The following is a 21,614-nucleotide window of genomic DNA, read 5'->3' as shown; positions in this document are numbered from 1 at the left end:
TCCAATTTGTATGTCTTTTCTGGTTGCTTGTTGAATTTGGGATAAGTCTTTAGATACTGGCTAACAACTGAGGAATGTTCATAGCAAAAGCCATGCTGTGGAGGATGCACCAGCAATGGCAGTGCTCCACAGTGTGAAAGGCAGAAGGCCATGGGGAGGTAGGCAGCTCCCTACCAGGGCTGCCAGAGTGCTGCCCTTCCCTACCAAAATCTTCAAAATCAGCAAAATCTTAGACTGCAAGACTTCAAGAACATTTCAAAAAGTTGGAGTTTATCCTTTTAGCTGCTGTGGAGAACTCTTTTCTGGCTAGCAGGGCTTCTGTATCAGAGGCAAAATAGATGACACTGTATTTCCTCAGATGTGGGCGTAGCTTTTCAGTTAAATCCTTAAGATTACAATTCTGTCCTAAGAGACACTTGGTTAAAATACATGGAATATGTGACTTTGGCAGTAAATTTATCGAAGGAATATTACTTGTCCTTATTAAGTAACCAAGGGCTGCTTTTCAGCTGTGATGGAAACACACCTGAAAATACTGAAAGCAATCTTACCATTTAATGTACAGTTTGAAGGAGTCTTGGTCAAGTACTTGAGACAGGCTTGGCAGGTATTTTTCAGTTTTTGTGTTATTAATGAATGTTTGGTTTTTATCCTTGCCCTAGATTTTATTTGGCATTTACCCAGATCAAGGTGTGTCCTGGCAGATGTTGGCTGTATCACCTCTGGAAAGCTTCTGTATCCTTCTTTCTTTGAAAAAAAAACACCTGAACTGAAGTTTCGTTGATAAACTGGTTGAATGAGTGGGTGTTTTCTGTCTTATACTGTGAGGGGATTGGATGTCTTCAGAGCCTGGGCTGCGCTTAGACTTGTCCTTTGATGCAGGCCACAGCCGTGCTCCTTATCCAAGTCACACTGAATGGCGCCTTGTGGTGTCCATCCAGTCCTTGTGTCCAGCTTCTGCATGAAACAAAGAGCGTGCAGACCCAGCAGGATCAAGGCCCAGCAAATAGCTGGGGCCATGGCTAGCATATGCACATGGCTGCAGCACTTGCATGCCAGACCAGTTCTGTACTGTCGTCTGTAACATAGCTGTAGTGTATACTTGGACCATGATGTTACCCAGTGAACTCCTTCAAAAGCAGGGAACTAGACGATTTGCGGATATGTTTCCGGAACAGCTTAGCCCAGCCACATCTATGGGTTTGTAGATCTGTAGATATTTTTCAGTGGAGATGCAGATTCCTTTACAAATTTTCAGTACAAAATTGCTCTATAGTGAATTTAAGTCAACAGATTGCCAAGAAACTGTTCAAAAGAACAAGCAATAGAATAACCCAAAATAAAAAAGACTCATCGCAGGTGAACGCAGACCTGAATGTGAAAAGTCTTTGAGGGATGAACATTCAGTTAGTAAATGAACACAAAATTTTGCAAATAAATCACATTTCTTGTTCTCACTATATTTCTTGTTTAATCAGTCTGGTGCTCAATCTATTTGGCTCTTTTTTCACTAGTGTTAAAAGATGGTGCACTTGTAAATGTATTTCACAAGCTCCTACGAGAATTCTTATTTTGAAAAGGTGTGGTAAGATTTAATTTTTGAAATGCTGATTTTTTCAGTTTTGTTGGGCAGTTCCATGGCTTTCAGCAGGAAGAGTCTATTTTAAATAGATTTGATTATTAGCATTCTCACTGTCACAAATAATGAAACAATATAAAGCAACAATTAGTAGGATAACTGAGGAAGAAAATGTTTGAGCTTGAGGGCCATTTATAACTAAAAGTTCAAATTGCTTCTTAGAGGAAAGCAAGTGAACATTTAGTAGGACCAGTGACAACTTCAGCTGTAAACTGCCATCGATACCCTGTTCACATAAATATTTTGGTCCTCCTTGAAACTATTATTTAAAGCTCCTGTATATGTGTGGTGTTGAACAGCACCATGGCTGTCATGGCCCAGTCTGTCAAATCATAGAATCATAGGTTGGATAAGACCTCTAAGATCATCAAGTCCAACCATCCACCCAACACCACCACGCCTATTAAATCATATCCCGAAATGCCACATCTACACGCTTTTTAAACACCTCCAGGGATAGTGACGCCACCACCTCCCTGGGCAGCCTATTCCAATGTCTGACCACTCTTTCAGTAAAGAAATTTTTCCAAATATCTAATCTAAACCTCACCTGGCACAACTTGAGGCCATTGCCTCTTGTCCTATCACTAGTTACTTGGGAGAAGAGACCAAAACCCACTCACTACAACCTCCTTTCAGGTAGTTGTAGAGAGTGATAAGGTCCCCCCTCAGCTTCTTCTTCTCCAGACTAAACAGCCCCAGCTCCCTCAGCCACTCCTCATAAGACCTGTGCTCTAGACCCCTCACCAGCGTCGTTGCCCTTCTCTGGACACACTCCAGCCCCTCAATGTCCTTCTTGTAGTGAGGGGCCCAAAACTGAACTCAGTACTCAAGGTGCGGCCTCACCATTGCCGAGTACAGGGGCACGATCACCTCCCTACTCCTGCTGGCCACACTATTCCTGATACAAGCCAGGATGCCGTTGGCCTTCTTGGCCACCTGGGCACACTGCTGGCTCATGGTCAGCCGGCTGTCGACCAACACCCCAAGGTCCTTTTCCGCCGGGCAGCTTTCCAGCCACTCTTCCCCAAGCCTGTAGTGTTGCATGGGATTGTTGAGACCCAAGTGCAGGACCCGGCATTTGGCCTTGTTGAACCTCATACAGCTGGCCTCAGCCCATCGATCCAGCCTGTCCAGATCCCTCTGCAGAGCCTTCCTACCCTCAAGCAGATCAACACTCCCGCCCAATTTGGTGTCATCTGCAAACTTACTGAGGGAGCACTCAATCCCCTCATCCAGATCATTGATAAAGATGTTAAACAAGACCGGAACGAAAACTGAGCCTGGGGGACACCACTTGTGACCGGCCTCCAGCTGGATTTAACTCCATTCACCACCACCCTCTGCACTCGGCCATTCAGCCAGTTTTTTATTCAGCAAAGAGTACACCCATCTAAACCATGGGCAGCCAGTATCTCCAGGAGGATGCTGTGGGGAACAAGTGTCAAAGGCCTTACTAAACTCCAGGTATATGATGTCCACAGCCTTTCCTTTGTCCATTAGATAGGTCACCTGGTCATAGAAGGAGATGAGGTTGGTCAAGCAGTACCTGCCTTTCATGAACCCATGCTGGCTGGGCCTGATCCCCTGGTTGTCCTTCTCATGCCCATTGAGCACACTCAGGATGAACTGCTCCATAATCTTGCCCGGCACCGAGGTCAGGCTGCCAGGCCTGTAGTTCCCAGGATCCTCCTTCTGGCCCTTCTGGTAAATGGGTGTCACACTGGTAATCCTCCAGTCATCTGGGACCTCTGCTGTTAGTCGGGACTGCTGATAGATGATGGAGAGAGGCTTGGCCAGCTCCTCTACCAGTTTCCTCAGCACTCTTGAGTGGATCCCATCCAGCCCCACAGACTTGTAAGTGTCCAGGTGACATAGCACATCGTTAACTGCTTCATCCTGGATCACGGGAGGTTTGTTCCACTTTCCTTCCCTATCTGCCAGCACTAGAGGCTGACTACCCTGGGAATAACCAGTCTGAAGGGTGTACTGGCAATGAGTCTTTAAGTTCAACTGTTAGTTAACTGTCATAGTACAGCCTGAGGATTTACTCTCTTTCCAGACATTTTGAGTTGGAACCACAGCTGTTGCATTGTACACATTGACTCTGCAACCAGTTATTTGCTTTGTTTGTTTCAGGGAAGTGCTGATGGGACTGGGATTTGAGTACAAACAGATGTTTCTATATTTCACAGTTTACTTATCATGTTCAGATACTTTGAGCCAAATAGTTGTCAGACAGTCAGAGTATAGCATTCCCCTTTCTTACTTGACAAACCTGGAGCTGAGGCTTCTTAGTTTGTGTCATGTGTCTTGAAAACTGGATGTTCTGTTCCCTACCTGAGGTCACTGAGCTGGGGAAAAATATGTGAGAGGCAAGCAATCCAGCAAAGCCAGGCTTCTTTTTCAAGGTGAAGTGGTAAGTCAAGCAGAAAGGTGAAGGAGAAAGACTGCATTTCTAAATGAGATTTGGAAAAGGTACGAGCAATTCTGAGTGTTACCTCACCATTGCTGCTAGTCTTCATTTACACAGAAGTAAGCTCATGTGGTTGTCCTCCACTTTGTTACATATTGAAGAAAATATTGACTGTTTTTGCTAGGCTTGGAGAATATCAGCCATTCTCATGGCAGTGTGGAAGATGTGATTTATGCTGGCTGAGACTGTGGTATTCCCAATGGATGTTAGGTGCTACTCTTTGAATGTCTACAAGAATTTCAGGGTAGGCTGGCAGGTGTGCTGCAGTAGTCCTTGTCACAAAACCATTAGAGGTTATTATATGAGACTGTTTTGTGTGGAAAACAAGTCTCTGATCATATGATGCCAAATTATGCAGATGAACCCTCTTTACTTCTTGCTTATGCCTCAAAAGCTGTAAAGAAATGTTGAGTGGATAGTAATCGCTATACACTTTTTTTTTTTTAAATTCCTTCTTCTCATGTCTATTTCTTTCCAGAAATGCCCATACACATTGATGTGTGTGTTACGGATGTGTGCTTATGCATACAATGTGTCTGCATACACTAGAAAAATTGAAACGAAGTTTGAAATATTTTTAAAAAAACAAATTGAGTGATCCCCTTTGGACTTCATATCCTTTGTCATCCTGGTGTCGCTTAGATATTTGTGGTTTTTCTATCATGCCCATTAGACCTCAAGCTTGCTCAGAGGCAGGACTTTCTGCCTCTGGTGCTGGGAGAGACCTGCATCAGCTGGTGTGGAGGTGACCTGCTTTTCATATGACATCTCATTAGCACTTTTCCATTTGCTCTAGTTCCTGTTTTTTTATGTTTCTATACCTTTATCTCTTGCTTGGATTTACTCTAGCTGTTTTTCTTCCCATTATCTTCTTTTTTATTAGCCTACTTGTATCTCCCTTTGCTTTGCTCATCGCCATGGGTACAAACCTGGCATGTAGCACTGAGGTGTGTTGGCTGCAGTTTCTGAAAACATCACCTTGCCTCCTGTGAATTAATAGAAGCTTTTCAAGTCTATGAGGTTTGTTTTTTTTTTTTTTTAGTACTGATTTCACTGCCAGCACCAGATACAGATTCAGTGGATTTAGTGTAGTTTTTCAAAATAGTGGTAATATTGTTCCTTTTTGACAACACTTGGGATTTATTGGCTTATAAATTCTTACAGTCAGCTCTCTAATACCAGAAAGAAGTAAGTTTATACTGAAGACTGGCTAGAGGGCCCTTTTCTGCAGGAATCAAGACTCAGTATTGATGTAAATGTATGAAGCATTTTGAGATCTTTTGCTCAAAGGCAGTATGTTAAGTGGCACGTATCAATAATTAATAAGATGATGTGCCTCTAGAAAGTGGATTATAAAACCAGAAGAGATATATACTCTTAGATTTCTTAGTTTAGTTACATGTACACACTCTAAGACATGAACTTCTTTATTTTCTGCAACTGACCATTCAAACATTCAGGTAACTTCTCTCCATTAACTGATTGACCAAACAGTGAATGCAAAATATTCTTGTTCTTCTCCACAGCTTACACAGGTTTTCAGACTGGAAGAATCTTCTGAAGTGTCAAATACACTCCATGTTTGTTCCTTTGTTTCTAACAACTTCTGCCCTGATCTAGGCAAAATTTAAAATTTTTCTCCAGCAATGGGGAACAGACAGCTGGAGCAGAACTGTGCACTAACTTTTGGAACTAGGCTTTATGAAGTTAAAAAATAATGGGGATTTTGGATTCTATTTAGGAATTATGCAATCAAACTGTATGCTGCCTCACTGTCATTTAAAGGTGTCTCTGTCTCCTGACACAGTGCCTTCTTTTCTTTCACTGTACCTGATACAATTATTGCTATTTCTGTGCTTCTAAATAGTAGAAATAGGTTTGTTTTACAAGAAAAGGTAAATTTTCTCCCAGCATATTTCTTTGCAATGGGTCTCACACCCATCTCATTGAGCTGCGAATTTCCATCTTTACTCTGTCCCTGACAAGTGCTTCAGTAGCTATCTTGTTTGCTTCCCGTTCAACCTCTGTACGTGTGCCAGTTCCTGTTACAGGTGAGGGAAAGTTAGATCAGTCTGGGTGAAGCAATTTCATTTTCCTTTTTCAGACTGATTGTCAGAACTTGCTTCTCTTGGACCTGAAATCTGAGAATAACCGGGCAGTGGATTGTGAAGTCTTTCTGAGTCTGGCAAAGGATCTTGCATTTTTATTAATATATTTCAAAGCCTTTCTGTCTTGGTCTGATTGTTGGCTTTAAATGTTTGATATCTCCTCAGTAAAATTTTTGAGGCAAGGGTTGACACTCTGCAAGGTATGTATTTGCACAGCAGTCAGTGTGAAGGGTTCCTTACTCACTTGCTTTTTATGTGCAAAAGAAAACTTAGTGAAAATACATCATCTCAAGTCGTGGCTGAACAGGTCTCCGGTCAGTCCAAATCAGACAAAACCAGAGTTATCAAACTGACTAGCCAGTGGCGGTTTTTGCTGACTTACGTCTCTCCTCAGTAGCTCTGAGAGATTTCACCACATCGAGTCCAGGATTAAGATCTCAAATTCACAAAGTAGAAGATGTATCTCAATAGCAAGAATATGTTGAAATTTACGTCATAGGCAAGATTTCTCATTTCATTTGGATTCAGTGGAACTACTTAGAACAATTCCACATATGGAAGTTGATGGGGAGGCTCTAGACTGAGCAGACATAAATGGGTTAATGTGCTGACCTTGTTATCAAATTCCTTGCTGAAGTTGCATGAGTTTGAATGATTGGTACAACTGTGTTAATCATGGAGCAAGAAAAGGTCACTAGGAAAACTTGTAATCGTCCCATGACCATTAGTGACACTGAAAATTGCCTTTCTCGCTCCCTGAACCAGCGGTAGAAAGAAAGACTGCAAGGCAAAGAATATAGTCAGATTTTAGCAGACTTTTCAGCTTCCTTGGAGGTTCTAACAATGGGTTCTTCTTCCAGGGAGCATAAATTAACTTAATGAATGAAACAACCTCTCTAATCTCTTTAGTTCTTTTTCCCCTTTGGTTTTTTTTTTTCATTTGCAGCTCTAGTTCTCTGTTGTCAAACACTCTGTCGTTTTTCCTTGCAGAACACGTTTGAAAATCATTTATGTTTGTTGATGCTCTTGGAAATGTACTAAGCATTTTGGCCTGCAGGCAATGTTCAAGCTGCTAAGTAGATGGATGAAGACCAGGACCACGTGCAGAGGCAGGCAAAGAAGCAGAATCTCAAGGCATCACTGAGAGAAAAAGCTGTGGAAAAGAGTGTTTATTAAGGACTCACAAAACTTCTAGTACTGATGGAGCACAGAGAGAAAGGATAGCTCCAATGTAGATGGAAATGGAACCAGATTGCTGGCGCTCCAAAAAGGGGGAAAAGAATAAGTTATGGAATGCTCTTCAGATGGGGAAACCAACAAGTGTAGAAAAGCATGTGATTCAACTTGGTGTATTGTAAAGGGATGATGTAAAAACAACCTGTTTTACGTTTTGTAGCTCATGGCTACAAAAAAGGATAGGATATAAAAAGAGAAAACTGCAAAGAGAGATGCAGAAATAACCCCAGTTAAGAACAACATGTAAAAAAAGGCGAAGACTCAGGCAAAATGCCTTCCTTAAAACGGTAATATCCTAGAGAAACTAGCATGAGTGATCCAGCCGTAAATCAGGTTCAATAGTATAGAAGTACCTCAGAAACTTGGTGGAAAATAGGCAATAGACACAGTATTCTCAAGGTATGTTTTACAGTAGGCAGATTAGGTGATACAAGTAGATGTTAAAGAAAGCATAAAGTCAGCCATGTGCACGCAAATAGAACAGAGAATCTCTGTCAATCATGGCTTTTCAGCTGACTCTGTACATAATGAATTAATGGCATGATGGAGCAGGGACTCAGTATTTAGGGAGTGAGTCATCTCAGCTAAACCCGAGTTAGTCATCCTAGGCTCTCTTTATAGTTAATAGAGAGAACTGATGCTTCTCATGAGCTATTCCTCTCATCTTTGCGTGGTGGTCTAAAATGAAGCAGTGAGTTCCGTGTTAAAAGCACCCTCTTTCCGCTGATTTTAAGGGAGTAATCAACTCGGATGCAGATGTCCACAGTACAGAAGTATAAACTATGGTCAAAGAATACCAATTTAAATGCTTAGCCACTGCATCCCATTCCATCATGTTATCTACATAAACTAGAAATAAACAATGATGTGACATGAAGTGACTCTTGCACGCCCTTCAATACCTTCTAGGAGCAGCTAGTCAGAAAACCGAGATCAGAAAAAACCAGCTCTTGGTTTAGCTCTGAGCATTGGACCCAGTCTAGCACCAGATGTAAATACAGACAGCCACCGTGTAATGGTGCACAAAGCGTACACAAACCCAAATCCCTTGACAGGATAATTCACGGCAGTAATATAATTTCAAGAATGGAACTACATAAAAATGAGGCAGCTTAGCTGAAGTGAAATAAAAAATAACAGCTCTGGCTGTAAATCTTGTCAGGGAGATTTTTTGCTTTAAAGGCACACACTGGAGGCCACATTACAAAAAAAGTTCAGAAAAGACAAAAAGTCCCAGCACGGTAAGGTTGCAGAAGAAAAGGGGATATTACAAATAAAAAGACAGTTTTCCCAAAAGTTAGTCACATCTGAGTGATTAAAATATAGAGGAAATCACATTCTAGAAATTGAAGGGAAATATAAAAACCAAGATAAGGCAGAACAAAATCATTCTGAAGAGCAGCTTCATAAAAAAATCGCATTTTGATTCATATAAGCGTGGCTGAAGTTTTCTCCTGGTTTATTTTCCTTCCATCTTTCATAAAGGCTGTGATCTGCTGCAGTCTAACAATGGAATTATGACAGAGTCTCTATATATTGTATGGAGAAAGATAACTCTGATGGGATTTCAGAGCCTCAATGCAGACTGGCAAATGATGTTCAGTTCCACTTGCAGTCAAAAGGGAGCCTGTTTTGCTAGGGCTCTTTCTGGTGCTTTTATAAATGCACAGAAAGGAATGGAAAAACTTCTTAAGTATCCTCATCTTTATAGGAAAAGAAGGAAGGAATCACTCTTCTTGAAAATAAGATTTAATTTCCGCCCCCCCTTTAATTTTAAGCATCCTTTATAATAGCTCCTGCATGTGTCACCTAGGTAATTATGGGATTAGATTAAAAGTGTTTCTTAAAAGGTAGCTGCTATAATTATATGCACCTGAAGCTTTTCAAGACATAAATTACTGGCTACACTCCTAATAAAAGGCAGACTGTCAAGAAGTGTCCCAAATCATTGGGTTAATGACTTCAGGTCAGCAGGCCTTTTAGAAGGTATAATTAATGTCTCTAGTTAAAGGTATAGCTATAGTTCCAGCTGAGACTAATATTATGTATTAATTAGGACACAGAAAAACTGTGATGCCAAAACATGCTTATAACCTTTAGTACCAGAAAGAAACTGTTGTCATTTGTATTTATGCTTGCTAAGGGTTGTGTGTCTGTAAATTCTCCTGACTGGAGCTGATCTCCTGATTTGTTGCATGTGAGGTTATTTTTTTATCTTTTCCTGTGTGATTCCTTTAAGCAAACGGGTGGTGATGGGGTTAGTGTGAGAGGTATCTCTTGTCTAGATCCAGTTCTTCTGCTGGAAATGTGGACAGATGCAAAAATTCTTTTAAAGATGAAGGATCCCTGCATAATGTCAGAAAACTTCCCCATTACAGACTGGTCTGCCATGGATGGCCTTAGTGGGGCTCACAGGGAAGCAGGGCACAACACTGCTCCAAGTCCTGTCTTACCATACTGTGTTTTTTCTTCTGTTAAAATCTCTGAGTTCTGTGGGCAGCAAAACATCCTTCTGGGAAAATCCTTCTGGTAGGTATATGATCTTGTACGTTTTTTTGCAACAGATTCACTCTTTCTAATATGCTCAATTAAATGTCACTGTTAAGATACTCCAGCATGAGATTAAGTCACGTGATTTCATCTGAACATGTATGTGTAAAATCAAGTCTCTTACCTCCTGAAGATTTATTTTGTTGGTGATGCCTTAGCTTTCTATCTGGTTTTAGATAGGAGCAAAACAATTACAATATTGTTCTGTTGTAGTAAAAAATGGACTGTGAAGTGTTTGAAAGGCTTTCCCTCTTCCTCCTCCTCAAACCTACAGGGATGCTTCTTTCTCAAGGATGTGGAAGTGGGCTATCACAATGCTAAGTTCAAATAGCCCTAGATGTATTGGGACTAATAGAGCTAGACTTCCAATGGATTTGTGGATCATGGTTGGATGATTTTTCAGTTGTGTTAGGCTTGGAATGTAGTTTGACCACCCCTTATGCTAGATATCTAAAAGAGATAGAAAGAAAAAGAAGACGAGGGAGCTGCAGGAGAAAGGGTCTGCGAGTACTCCAACCAGGAGAAGATTGAAAATATGTCTTTCAGATGTTTGAAAAATTGTGAGTGAAATTTTGTCCAAGAATCCAATCCTTTGGCATGAATAGGACGTTGATTCCGGTTTAGTATTCCCCAAGGTTGGAGCTTCCACAGTGTTTTCCCCAGTACAAATTCTGTGATGTTTAATTTACTGAGCTAATGATGCAGCCTTTCGTCTAGTACAAGCTCTTAAAAAGCCTTACTTCTCTGTCTCTCCGTCTGTCTCCACACGCTATTTTGGATCTTTGATACATCTACAGTATCAACTGAAGGCACTGATGATCTCAAAAGTCACTAGGAAAGGACAGATGCATTTGTTCTGCACCCATAACTCCTGTTTCCTTAGGAAATCTGCCCAAAACAGTGCTACTTGGTGAGGAAGTAGACATCTTTTCTGTTGTTTACATAGTTTCTCAAGCATTTTAGCTGAAGCATGTGTTTTTCAATGTAAGTCCGCTGATCTGTACTTTTTTTCTGGAATTTGTAAAGCCTATACTTGTTTTTACTGGAAACTTACACCTTAACAGCTTTATTAACAGCTATGAATCTGACTGACTTTCGTGATTCTGTTCTGTTGAAGTTAGACATAGGAGGGCCATTTGTAGCAGATGTAGTTGACCAGCAAACAGAGGAATATGTTGTAGTACAAGTCAGCCAGACTGAAGACATTGGATCAAGGAGGAGACGCCAGAAGCAGGTGATGTCTTTAAATTTTCTTTCACTTTTTCTGAGATGTATTTTATCACTCTTATTTCCATCACCATGTGGATTGTCGTCTGCTTTTTCCTGCTGTGAAGTGTGTCAACATCAGCATTAGAAAACTAACTATATTAGGAGTAAAATTACATTTTCTTTTGTGTTTATAAGACTTCCTTTAGCTTCCTATATGAAATTTTTTTAAAATTTATGCCCCTTGACTGACACTTAGCATGAAAGTTCTTGTGTTTAAAATTGGTGACATTTCAAATATTGTCCTAGAAGGAAGAAGCAAGTGCAAAGTGCCTTTTTGCACTCACTGAAATACATTTTCACATTTTGTTGCAAATTATTTTCTCAAACATGTGTCACATTTATTGGCTTTATTTCTCTTAAGGCTTTCTCACTGTTGATGTTTGTAATAAGTTCCTGCTGTTCTCTCCCAGAGAACTTGGTGAAGGAGGATCTTTTACAACCTGTCATTGTGTATCACCGAAAAATAAAAATAAGCTTCATCATTTAATAAATAGTATTGACATACAAAAAACTGCCCCTCATGCTGTATACATGACAGGATGGCCTTCCCAGTTACAATGAATCTCACAGTCTACAAGCAAAAGATCAGTCCTACCACATCAGCTTGGCAAAGAAGACGGTAATGGCAATTACTCTCTTAAAGCACCCACCCCTGTGATGAGGAGGCTGCTGTAACCCGTGCTGGTGGCAGTGATCCCCAGGGAGCCTTCACACTGCTGCGGGGTAGCCAGCGCACAGTTGGCTGCAGCAGCCCACTTCTGCAGGTACACCAGTGGTGGTCCTGACAACACCAAAGGACTGGGTAGACAAAATAACCTTCCCTGACTGCATTGTCCTCGGGTATTTTTCTGTGTTGGATGTTCCAAGCTGGCTGATTAAGCTGTTTTTTTCCACACTTTGCAGCATACAGGGTCAGGAAAAGCTCAGAATTTAGGCTACAATTAACCACATTTGAAAGTTTTTTTTAAAGTTCCTTGTCTTTGAAAATGAGAGAAAATCTGTATCTACATTTAAAGAGTATATTTGGCTCTATTGCATGGATATCATTTTAGAGTAAAAGGAAAAGTTTCAGAAAGTGTTTATTTTCTGAAGATTTTCTGTTTGTTTTTGCTGGAAGATCAGCAAACAGGAACTCCGTTTACTGAAATTCTACCATATCCTCTTCACAATGTCTGGGGGTACGATGTTGCTCCTCGGCCTCTCATCATCTGTAGCTCATGTACTTCAGTGTTTTTCCCAAGGCAGTCTTTGGGAGTGAACCATATTGTTGTCTTTGAGCCTAGGTGCCCTACATGGTCCTGACCGTCTATGTAGAAAGTGTGATTTGGCATCCCCGCTCCGGAGCACCTCCTGGAGGTGTCTCCCACTTCACTGACTGAGGGGGTGAGGATGAGTTTGCTCCAGCCTAAGTGCCTGTGTGTACCTAATCAGGTGGAATTAGTTTAGGCTGCTGTGCGCTACGTCCTGTCTGCAAACAATTCTACTAAATGTACAGGAGAGAGAATGGAGATGAATAAAGCCCTAGATCAGAGACGTATCCCTTTCACTGACTTTTACTGATATTGCTAAATGTGACTTTCTTACAGGTGGTATACAACTGGTCTCTACCCTTAAGTTCAAGAAGAAATCAGCAAATCATCACAACTAGAACCTTTCCGATACTAAACAGGTTGGCTAAGAGACTGAGAAATGATTCATTGAAGTAGCAGTTTACATAGACTTGACTACAAAAAAGTAGATAGTGTTTTAAAAATAATCTATTGCTGCCTGTTTCAGAGAGGCAGGAAAGGATGACTTCTTGCTGCTTTGTAAATGGATTTACAAGGCTGGTTTGTATTTCAATTACTTTCTAAACAATGCTATGTAGAGGGATAGAGTGAAAATGTTTGTAAAGTTGCTTGCAATTGTAGAGATAAAACGCATATACACGTACTTACAGGTACTCAATATAAATCTAATGCATAAATAAAACTAATGGTGTTTCATTCCAGAAATCAGCAAAACTTCTCTTTCTTTCACCAGAGGCACCATCTTCCTAAACATTCAAGCTTTTCTGCAGGAGCCTGGAAGTGTTCCTCTCTCCATGAAGCATCAATACCTTCAAGCAAATATAGAGGCACAAGTAACAACTGCATCCATCATCTTAGCAGGTGTCTATGTGCTGATCATACTGGAAGTAAGTCATGTTTTGTACTTTGATTTTATTTTTCCCTTGCATTATGAATGGAACACAGGTAAGGGTTTCATTCTTGGGCTTTAATACACTTTTTCAATGTGTGTTTGAATCCTTGCTGTACCATCAGTGTTACTAATGGCATGAATAAGATATGTCTGAGAATATTCTTTGGAATTGTAACTGATTTTGGCAAGCTATATTTATGTTACAGTGATCCTGTGTATTTCTCTACTAGGAGCCATTAGTGTTTTAATATTTTAACAGGACTATAGTTTGGCTATAAGAGTGAAAATAAGTTTGTGTCATTTAAGGTGCAGAAAAACTATATTTAGTTAATTGTTTTTTAAGATAAGATACATGAAAAAAAAGCTTTGGTTATTCCCCTCTCTAAAGCACCTCAAACTATGAATTTTGTGTACTTTTTAAAGGTTAAACCGCACACACTGTTGAATTTAGAAATTTTTTTACTGTATTATTTAAAGAGGAAATGGAGTCTGAGTTAACATGAAGAAGACAAGGAACAGGGAACTTTAAACATATGTGGCAGCTGCATTCCAAAGCCAATGAAAATGCATTGCTGCAGCACCAAGGATGGAAAACTTGTCAGAAACAGCACAGGGCTGCAATTGACTTCTTTGAACTGAAAACACTTACTGTCTGATTATCCTGAAATAAAAAGCAGATTCGGGAAGGAATATATATATATATATTTTTAATTCATGTAAGCATCCACACTGTCAATGAATTTTCCAAGTTGAATCATACCTGATTTACACTAGTGTGAAACAGAGAACTGAATGAAACCACGTCCAGAATGTGCTCCATAGTAAATATGTTCAGCATGTTGTATTTTTTATCCACATCGCTTGTGTATTTTAGGCTTTTCATCCTGTTACCCATTGAAATGGTAAGATAGTTGAACACCTTCTAATCAAATAGCAATAATGGACACAGACAACATGAAAGATGTTTTAGACATTTAAATTCTGTCATTCAGCAATGATAGTTTATTTATGAAGCTAAAAATGCCTCTATGTACTTTATAAATGAGAAAAGAGATATTAAGTGTGGAGGAGGATTGGACTAGATTCTACTATAAATACATGCAGGTATGCAGCACAAAATGAAAATAATTTAACACTTCTAAATGTATTTTTTCTTCTCAAAAAACCCTAACTATGCAACCCTTCAGCAATTGCAAAGCCATCAGGTTTTCAATGTATGTAAAGGGTGACTTCGTGTTAGCATCCTAGAAAGCTGCTTTAGAACAATTCATGTGTCAAAGGAAATAAAGGCTTGCAAATGAAAAGCAAAGCCAAGGAAAACATGCATTTTCCTGTTTTTTCTAAGAAAAAGCTTTAAACCGACATCTCGCCTTATTGTTTCTGTGAAAAAAAATTAGGGAAAAAATTCTGCTGTTGGCAGAAAACTCATTTCTGTAATTTCTGATGTAGAAATAGATACTAAGTAAAATTGTTTGAATTTTAAAATGTGGAAAGTCACTGATTGCATCATGATAACTGTTAGCTGTTTTCTCCATAACATCTGTGGGAATGAAAAATACTACAACCTGAGTAAATTCTAAACTATAGATATATAAGCTGGCAATAACTATCATAGAAACAAAACTTTACTGTTGTTTGGTTCCCACTTGGAGGGAGTGAGTCTGGAACTCTTGCAAGAGATGGATGTTAGAATATGTAATAGTGGCTTACCTGATATTCAGCATTTATAACTTATTGCCTGAAGTCCTACTTTCTCAACACATTGCACTCTCTATTCCATTAACAGTTATCACTGTTAAATAAATCAATTGGTGTTGCTGCAGGAGTGATCTCTCATGGATTTTAATTTTCAGTGTTGCTGCTTCCAATCTTTTATCATTCTTTATTAGTTTCCTGTGTTTTATTCATTATCTTTGGCAATACAGGTTCAACTTCAGACAATGTGGACCCAAACAAGTTTTAGAGCTATGTCTTGACATATTTTCTTAGAACAGTGAAGAAAGAGGAAGCGTTTTATGTTACAACTCACAAGAACCACATGAAGGCAGGCCTCCTGCTCCTCCTGCACAGCCCTTTTCCCCCTACAATAATCGTAGATCTTGTGCCCATAACCTCATCAACTGCACTGTCCTCATCTTTTAATCCTTCCTTCCCCTTCTCCCCTTGTCCTTTGCTACCTTAGACACCAGGGAGTGTGCAGGAGACCAGCCTGCAAGAGCTTCTGCCTCCCGCAGGTAGAGATGATGGGAAAAGCTGATGAAGTAAGAGATTCCAGTTGGAAAATGAAGTACATTGAGTGTGAACTGTCACCTTCTCCAAATGTGCACTGCTGTAAAGGCACAGGGTAAATTCTGCTTGGAGGCAGCTGTTTGTCTCTATGTTGGCATCAAATTTCTAGGAGGTCAGTGTATGTCAAGTACCTGTCCTTGTTGGTGGAGAAGTCCCACTGTCTCAGGATGTGCTGTTCTTCAGAAAACACGTTAAGCTACTGAACTTCATTTCTTCAGACATCTATTTTAAGTGTTGTTTCTTTTGAAAGTGATTATGTGTTATGTATTCATAAAATACAAACATTTTTCTGGTAAAAGAAGAGGTCTCTTTTTCCTTTTTAATTTCAAAGGATTTCTTTTTTATACCTACCACAAATATGAATATTTTCTTACTTCACAATCCTACTCTGCCCCTTGAAATTTTGGTATATCGCTTTTAGTTCTTCTTAGATGGACATTTCTTTGTTACATTTTCTGTTTGAAATCTGTGGGTTTTTTCTCTTTTTTTCCTCATATAATCATCCTTTCCTTCAATAACTAGACATTCATTCTCTTGAAATTGATTTTTCTTCAAATATTGATCAATTCCTGCTTTGCATTTCAGTCTTCTGCTCTCTCCCCTTCTCCCAGAGGAGAAAAGAGGAAAAAAAAAATCTGCTTCTAGCAGTATTTTTGAATTTGTCTAATCTATACTACTTTATAGACTTCTTGGAAACAATGAAATATTTCATTTTGCTCTTGGAAGCCTACACTGCACAGGAAATTAAAACAAGTGTATGTTAGGAAAAAAAAAAAAAAAAGTGTTCCAGGTTTACCTTTGTTGATCTCAGCTCTACTGTCTGACCCTTCAGGATTACTGAGGAATGTAGGTAAGATGGGCTATAAGTATGTTTTCACGTTGGTCTACAGGGACATCTGGTGTAAAGTGCTGATGTACAGAGTTCTACGCTGACGTTGCTGTACTGAATTAGTTCACAATTTATTTCAAAATAGACTTCTTCTAGTTTTCATCCTCAAAATGTGTAGCCTCTTTTGCCTGGGAACTTGAAAAAAAATTTCAAACCAAAAAAATCTGAGAAAATTTAATTTTTACACTTTCCTGTTCCAAACATCTTTGTTCTTTCAACTAAGAGCGTGTTATGTCTTTTACCTTCTTTGATTTCCATTCTTTTTCCATCAGACCCTTTTTCTGTATATATAATTAAAGTGACTATTTACACCTCATTCACTCAGATTCAATAAGCAGTGGTGCATGGTTGTTTCTGGTGGTACAGCATAGTCAAGGAAAATTAGTGTGGATAAAATCTCATTGTTTCCTCTTCGGAATACAGTAAGAAATCTTTGGTTTCTCCCCTTTTGCCCGTATTTGAGCACACAGAGAATAGGATTGTACACTGGTTACCCTGAAAAGAAATCTATCTGCCTATCTATATCATAAAATATCTGTTCATATTATGAAGTTTGATTGATATTTAGAAAAGTTTCTTGAGTTGATAAAGCTCTTACTAGTAATTATTAACTGCATGTTTGCAGCTAAGTTGGAGCTGTATTAATTAGAAATACATAAGGAGGAATGTTAAACATCTATTATTGAAGGACAGCGCTCATTAATATGTATGAATTATTGTACGCATTTATGCAATATTTTCCTTTAGTAATATACTTGTTTTGTGTTGTGGGTTGAAATGGAGTGTTAGTTGTTTATGGTAAAACGAGCCAGCAGAAAGACATATGAAGGTAATAGCCTTTTTAAAGCTATTTTATAAAACATTTTATTTAGTCAGGAGAAAAGGCAGAATAACATTCATTTTATTAAATTGTTAAAAAAAAAAAAGTGAAGAGATACCAATAACACATCAAATGGCAGAAAAGTGATACCAGCAAGTATCAGAAATTCTGTGAGAGCCTCCATAAGACTTGTTTTTTCATAGGAGCTCTCATTTAGTTTCATATGCTGTCTTGTAGATTGCCTTAAGAAAGATCTTGCCGGGATCTTTCAAATGGTGTTTTAATGACGTAATATCTTGAATAACATTCACATGTCTGTATCTTTCCTTAAAACACAAATACTTGACCAAGATCCGGCCTTAAAAGCTCTAGCTTCTCACTAGCATGAAGCATGGGCTTATAATCACAATTTTTATTACTTTAATCGAAGTGGAGAGTGTCAGTTTCTCTCCATATTACTCTTCTATTATTAATTAGCTTAAATTATGAATAAACATCCCTTAAGCCTAATTTCTTTAACTCTAAGCAGAGTGATTTTTAATAGCATGTAACCATCAGAAATTAGCTGCAGACAGCAAAACTTTTATGTGTTTCAGTCTGACCATTTTTCTAGCATTGTGGGCTGGCTGAAACAATGTTTCCTCACAGGAAGCATTTTTACAAATGCAATAAGATGTTTGTTATTACTACTCTCTGTGCTGACACAGTCCAGTTTTCACTTATTTCCAGTAATGGGGCTATTTATTTGCACATGGAAAATGATGCTTCAGAGGGGGAATAGGAAAACAGTAGAAATATGCACTGGTATATGAAACATGATACTAACTGATGGCAATAGCCTAATCTCAAGGGAGAATTTTTCTGACAAGGAAAGTCACAGAAACCAGTGACCAGCTTACTCAGCATGGTTTCTCATTTCTCCTCCATTCTCATATTGATCTGTCTTTAAATGCAGACAGAGAAGAGTGTGGATTAGAGTGTTTCCACCTCTGCGTATATACTACCAGAAGACTGGTAGCAAAGGGACAGAAGAAAATCCATAGCCTTTATTGGAAAAGATGGTATAAAAATGAAAAATGTAGATGCTACTTTACCTGGCCTTTATGGGAAAAAACATATTCCTGCTGATATTTCCAGCTGTGCAAGGATGGAAAAATTGTGAGGAGGAATTAAAATGCTGCTGTAGGGGTTAACAGAAAATTAGAGGTAGATTATCAGAACAAACCATCTATCCCCTTCGTTGAAGAGTCTGATCCATACCTCATTGCGCCAGAATAAAAGTTTGCCCTCATCTGTCATCCTGTATAGGGGTGGGAGGGATGAAAAGAGCCCAAGATCGGGGCAGAGTGGGAAAGCCAGTGCCCCTGGGTGTCCTGGCCAGCTTCCAGCAAGGCAAGGATGCTTTCCTGAATGATTGTCCTTCCTTGAGAAGCTACTGGTCTGGACTGGAGGAGAGAAGGCTGCCTTGATGTTGTCTTGATTATCTGCAGTGTTTTACAGTGAGGTAGAAATGGAGCCAAGAGGTAGGGCCTGGAGAGCGAACTTTACAGCCTGAGGTAGAAATCATAAATGCTGTGACTCTGGGAGTTGCATGGAACCTGAATCCAGCATAGTGAAACCCAATCTGTAAAATTCAGTAGAAAAACTTTGCTTGAAGAAAAATCTAGCTCCCTCTGGAGCAGACTAGCTGCAACCTTCCTGGGCAGCCTGTGGCTGTGAGTCTGGTTTGGAGTCCTCATAACCCTAAAGCACCATTACCATTCAAAAGTCTACTCTTTACTTCCTTCCCCCCCCCCCCTCTGAAAATGTGGAATATAATGATAGGGGTCTTGCAGTCCCAATGAATTATGCTTTTAGGACATAAACTGAGGGTGTACATCAGGAATGGCATCAAGGCATGTGGAGCAGATGGAGGCAGCAAAGCCTGCTGAGATAGCTGCTCAAGGACTGGGGTGAACAAGAGGATCCAGACATTGGGTGAATCCATCCGTCCTCTTCCCTGGAGTAAAATATTCACCAGACAGTACCCTGGATGATGTCCCAGAGAGAACCGGCTGCAGCTGAGCTAGAAATCAATCAATAGGGACTATGAAGGCGTACGGTCATTCCCTGCCTTTCTCTGATTTAGGAGGAGGGTGTGACCTCTGTGCATTTTGTCCTCTGCATTTTGCAAGGCTGACCTTTGCAGGAGCATTGCAAGTTGCTCCTTATGAGGAGCAGTGCATCAGTACCCCAGAGGTGCCAGGATTTCCACTGCTTGGGTAGAGCAGAGCCACTGCCACCAAGGAGGAGGCTCCAAAAGGACCAGAGCCAACACCAATTAGATAAGCTACAGTCATTTTTACCTGCCATAACTGCAACAAAGGAAGTGTAAAGGAAGCAGAGTGCAGTAAGACAAGGACAGGATAAGTTTAAATTCAAACAAAAATACAGTATAACAGCTAGCAGAATCCTCAGCTGGATCCCAGCTTGATATACCAATGGTTTTGTATTATTAATCCAATATGAATATTGATTTTATACTGACTATTACTTGTCTAATTGTAGATTTATCTTGGTAGAGGTTTGGCTCTGCTCTGTATTTGTGTACTTTAAGGAAAATACCTTCTTTTGGGTGCTGTGGTACTTGTGTAGTATGTAAATTGGCCTTAATTAAGAATTTAATAGGAAAAAATTGCCACTGGATGGTGCTGCTTGCTATTCTAAGGACTTGATAGGATTGGCTGCTTTCAAAGACGCTGTCACCCAGGCTCCGCTTTTCACAGAATGCAATTTTTTTAAATAATAGGAGCCATATTTTCAACACTACATGTAAAAACTGATTTCCACATATCCATTTTTCTATTTTCTATTGCATTTTAGAACTAATTTTGAACTGTATTTTGTTCAATTTGTGAAAAACTGTAAAGCACAAATGTGTTGCCCTGCCTTGCATACTATTTATGTTGGAGGTTGATTTTTTTTTTTCCTTTCCTGTTACAGACAGGCACTAGAACATTAAATCAGCTTAACTGAATGCTGCTGTTCAGCTTTAACCCTGCCTATGGCAACTGGAGGGGTAGAGAGCCATGAAGTCCTAAAATTTTAACAAGGTGTTGGAACACACACACAACTCTAAAGAGCACAAACAGGGATGAGAACCACTCAGCTTCTTTTAGGGCCTTAAATGATGTCTTCCTTCAGTAAGCACAGGGGCAAAAAAGAGTGAAGAAACATGAGACAGTGCAGGGAGCAGGCTTGGAGGGAGATGTGATGGTATGATATAAAAAGGAAAAGAAATCCAGAGGAAAAAATCTTGAGTGAGAAGGAGAGGAGAGGATGAAAGACTCTCCAGAGGAACTGTTGGCTAAAGCAGATAGCTCCCTGTGAAGGTAATGCAGGAGCTGCAGTTTGCAGGACTTGTTCCTAGTGCATATCTGTAATTCTGTGTGGTCGTATTACCCTACTGTTAAAAAACACCTAGCAAAGATTCACATAGGGAAAGTAAATAGGTTTGCCCCTCACTTTTATGATTCTCTCCATCTAACTTCTTTACTAGAAATTCACAGTCTTGTTAGTGAGATAACTGTGGAAATACAGATGGTGGCATCTTTGTCAATTTCAGAAAACATAGTGAAACTGAAAATATAATGATGGGGGTCTTGCAGTCCCCAGGAATAATGCTTTTAGAACATAAAAATAAGGGTGTGCACTGGGAAAGATTTTAAGGCACTTGGAGTGGGTGGAGGCAGTGAAGTGTGCTGAGCTAGGTGCTGAAGGGCTGGACTGACCCTTGCAAAAGGGTTTTGCAAGACTGAAAGCTTGTTGCCAGGACAGCTTGTTGACAATACAATGGCTTTGGTCATGTCAGCCCAAAGTAGTGGTCTGGTTTATCATCTTCTTGGTAGCAACATTAGTCTTTTACTGGCTCATGCTCAACTCTCTCTACTTTATCCATATAGCAAAAGATTGTTGTAGCTAAAATATTCTAGGAGTGAGATGCCCTGGCACAGAAGAAATGATCACCGTCCTGTCTTTCCACAGGTCTCTGCTTTCTGTTAATCTCACCTGACTCAAGGCCCTGATCTGCAGAACATCAGCTCATCATCTCTGTGCCTCTGCCCAATTTCACATTAAGACAAAACCCCCAATTTCATAGCAAATAAAAAGACTCACTT

At 39.7% G+C, this 21,614-nt stretch overlaps 1 protein-coding gene across 1 annotated transcript in view; it reads left to right on the top strand.

Moving 5' to 3' along the window:
- Window positions 1-21,614, top strand: part of OCA2 (OCA2 melanosomal transmembrane protein) — a 189,381-nt gene that overhangs the window by 29,415 nt on the left and 138,352 nt on the right. The window contains exons 5-8 of the mRNA XM_009931146.2: window positions 663-735; window positions 11,086-11,243; window positions 12,865-12,947; window positions 13,301-13,454. Of these exons, the coding sequence (XP_009929448.2) occupies window positions 663-735; window positions 11,086-11,243; window positions 12,865-12,947; window positions 13,301-13,454 (468 nt within the window). The remainder of the gene's footprint in view (window positions 1-662; window positions 736-11,085; window positions 11,244-12,864; window positions 12,948-13,300; window positions 13,455-21,614) is intronic.

Source organism: Opisthocomus hoazin, chromosome 1 (assembly GCF_030867145.1).
Source record: "Opisthocomus hoazin isolate bOpiHoa1 chromosome 1, bOpiHoa1.hap1, whole genome shotgun sequence".
Classification (NCBI taxonomy): Eukaryota; Metazoa; Chordata; class Aves; order Opisthocomiformes; family Opisthocomidae; genus Opisthocomus; species Opisthocomus hoazin.
The sequence above is the reverse complement of the archived record's forward strand: the minus strand, read 5'-3'. Positions and strand labels throughout refer to the sequence as shown.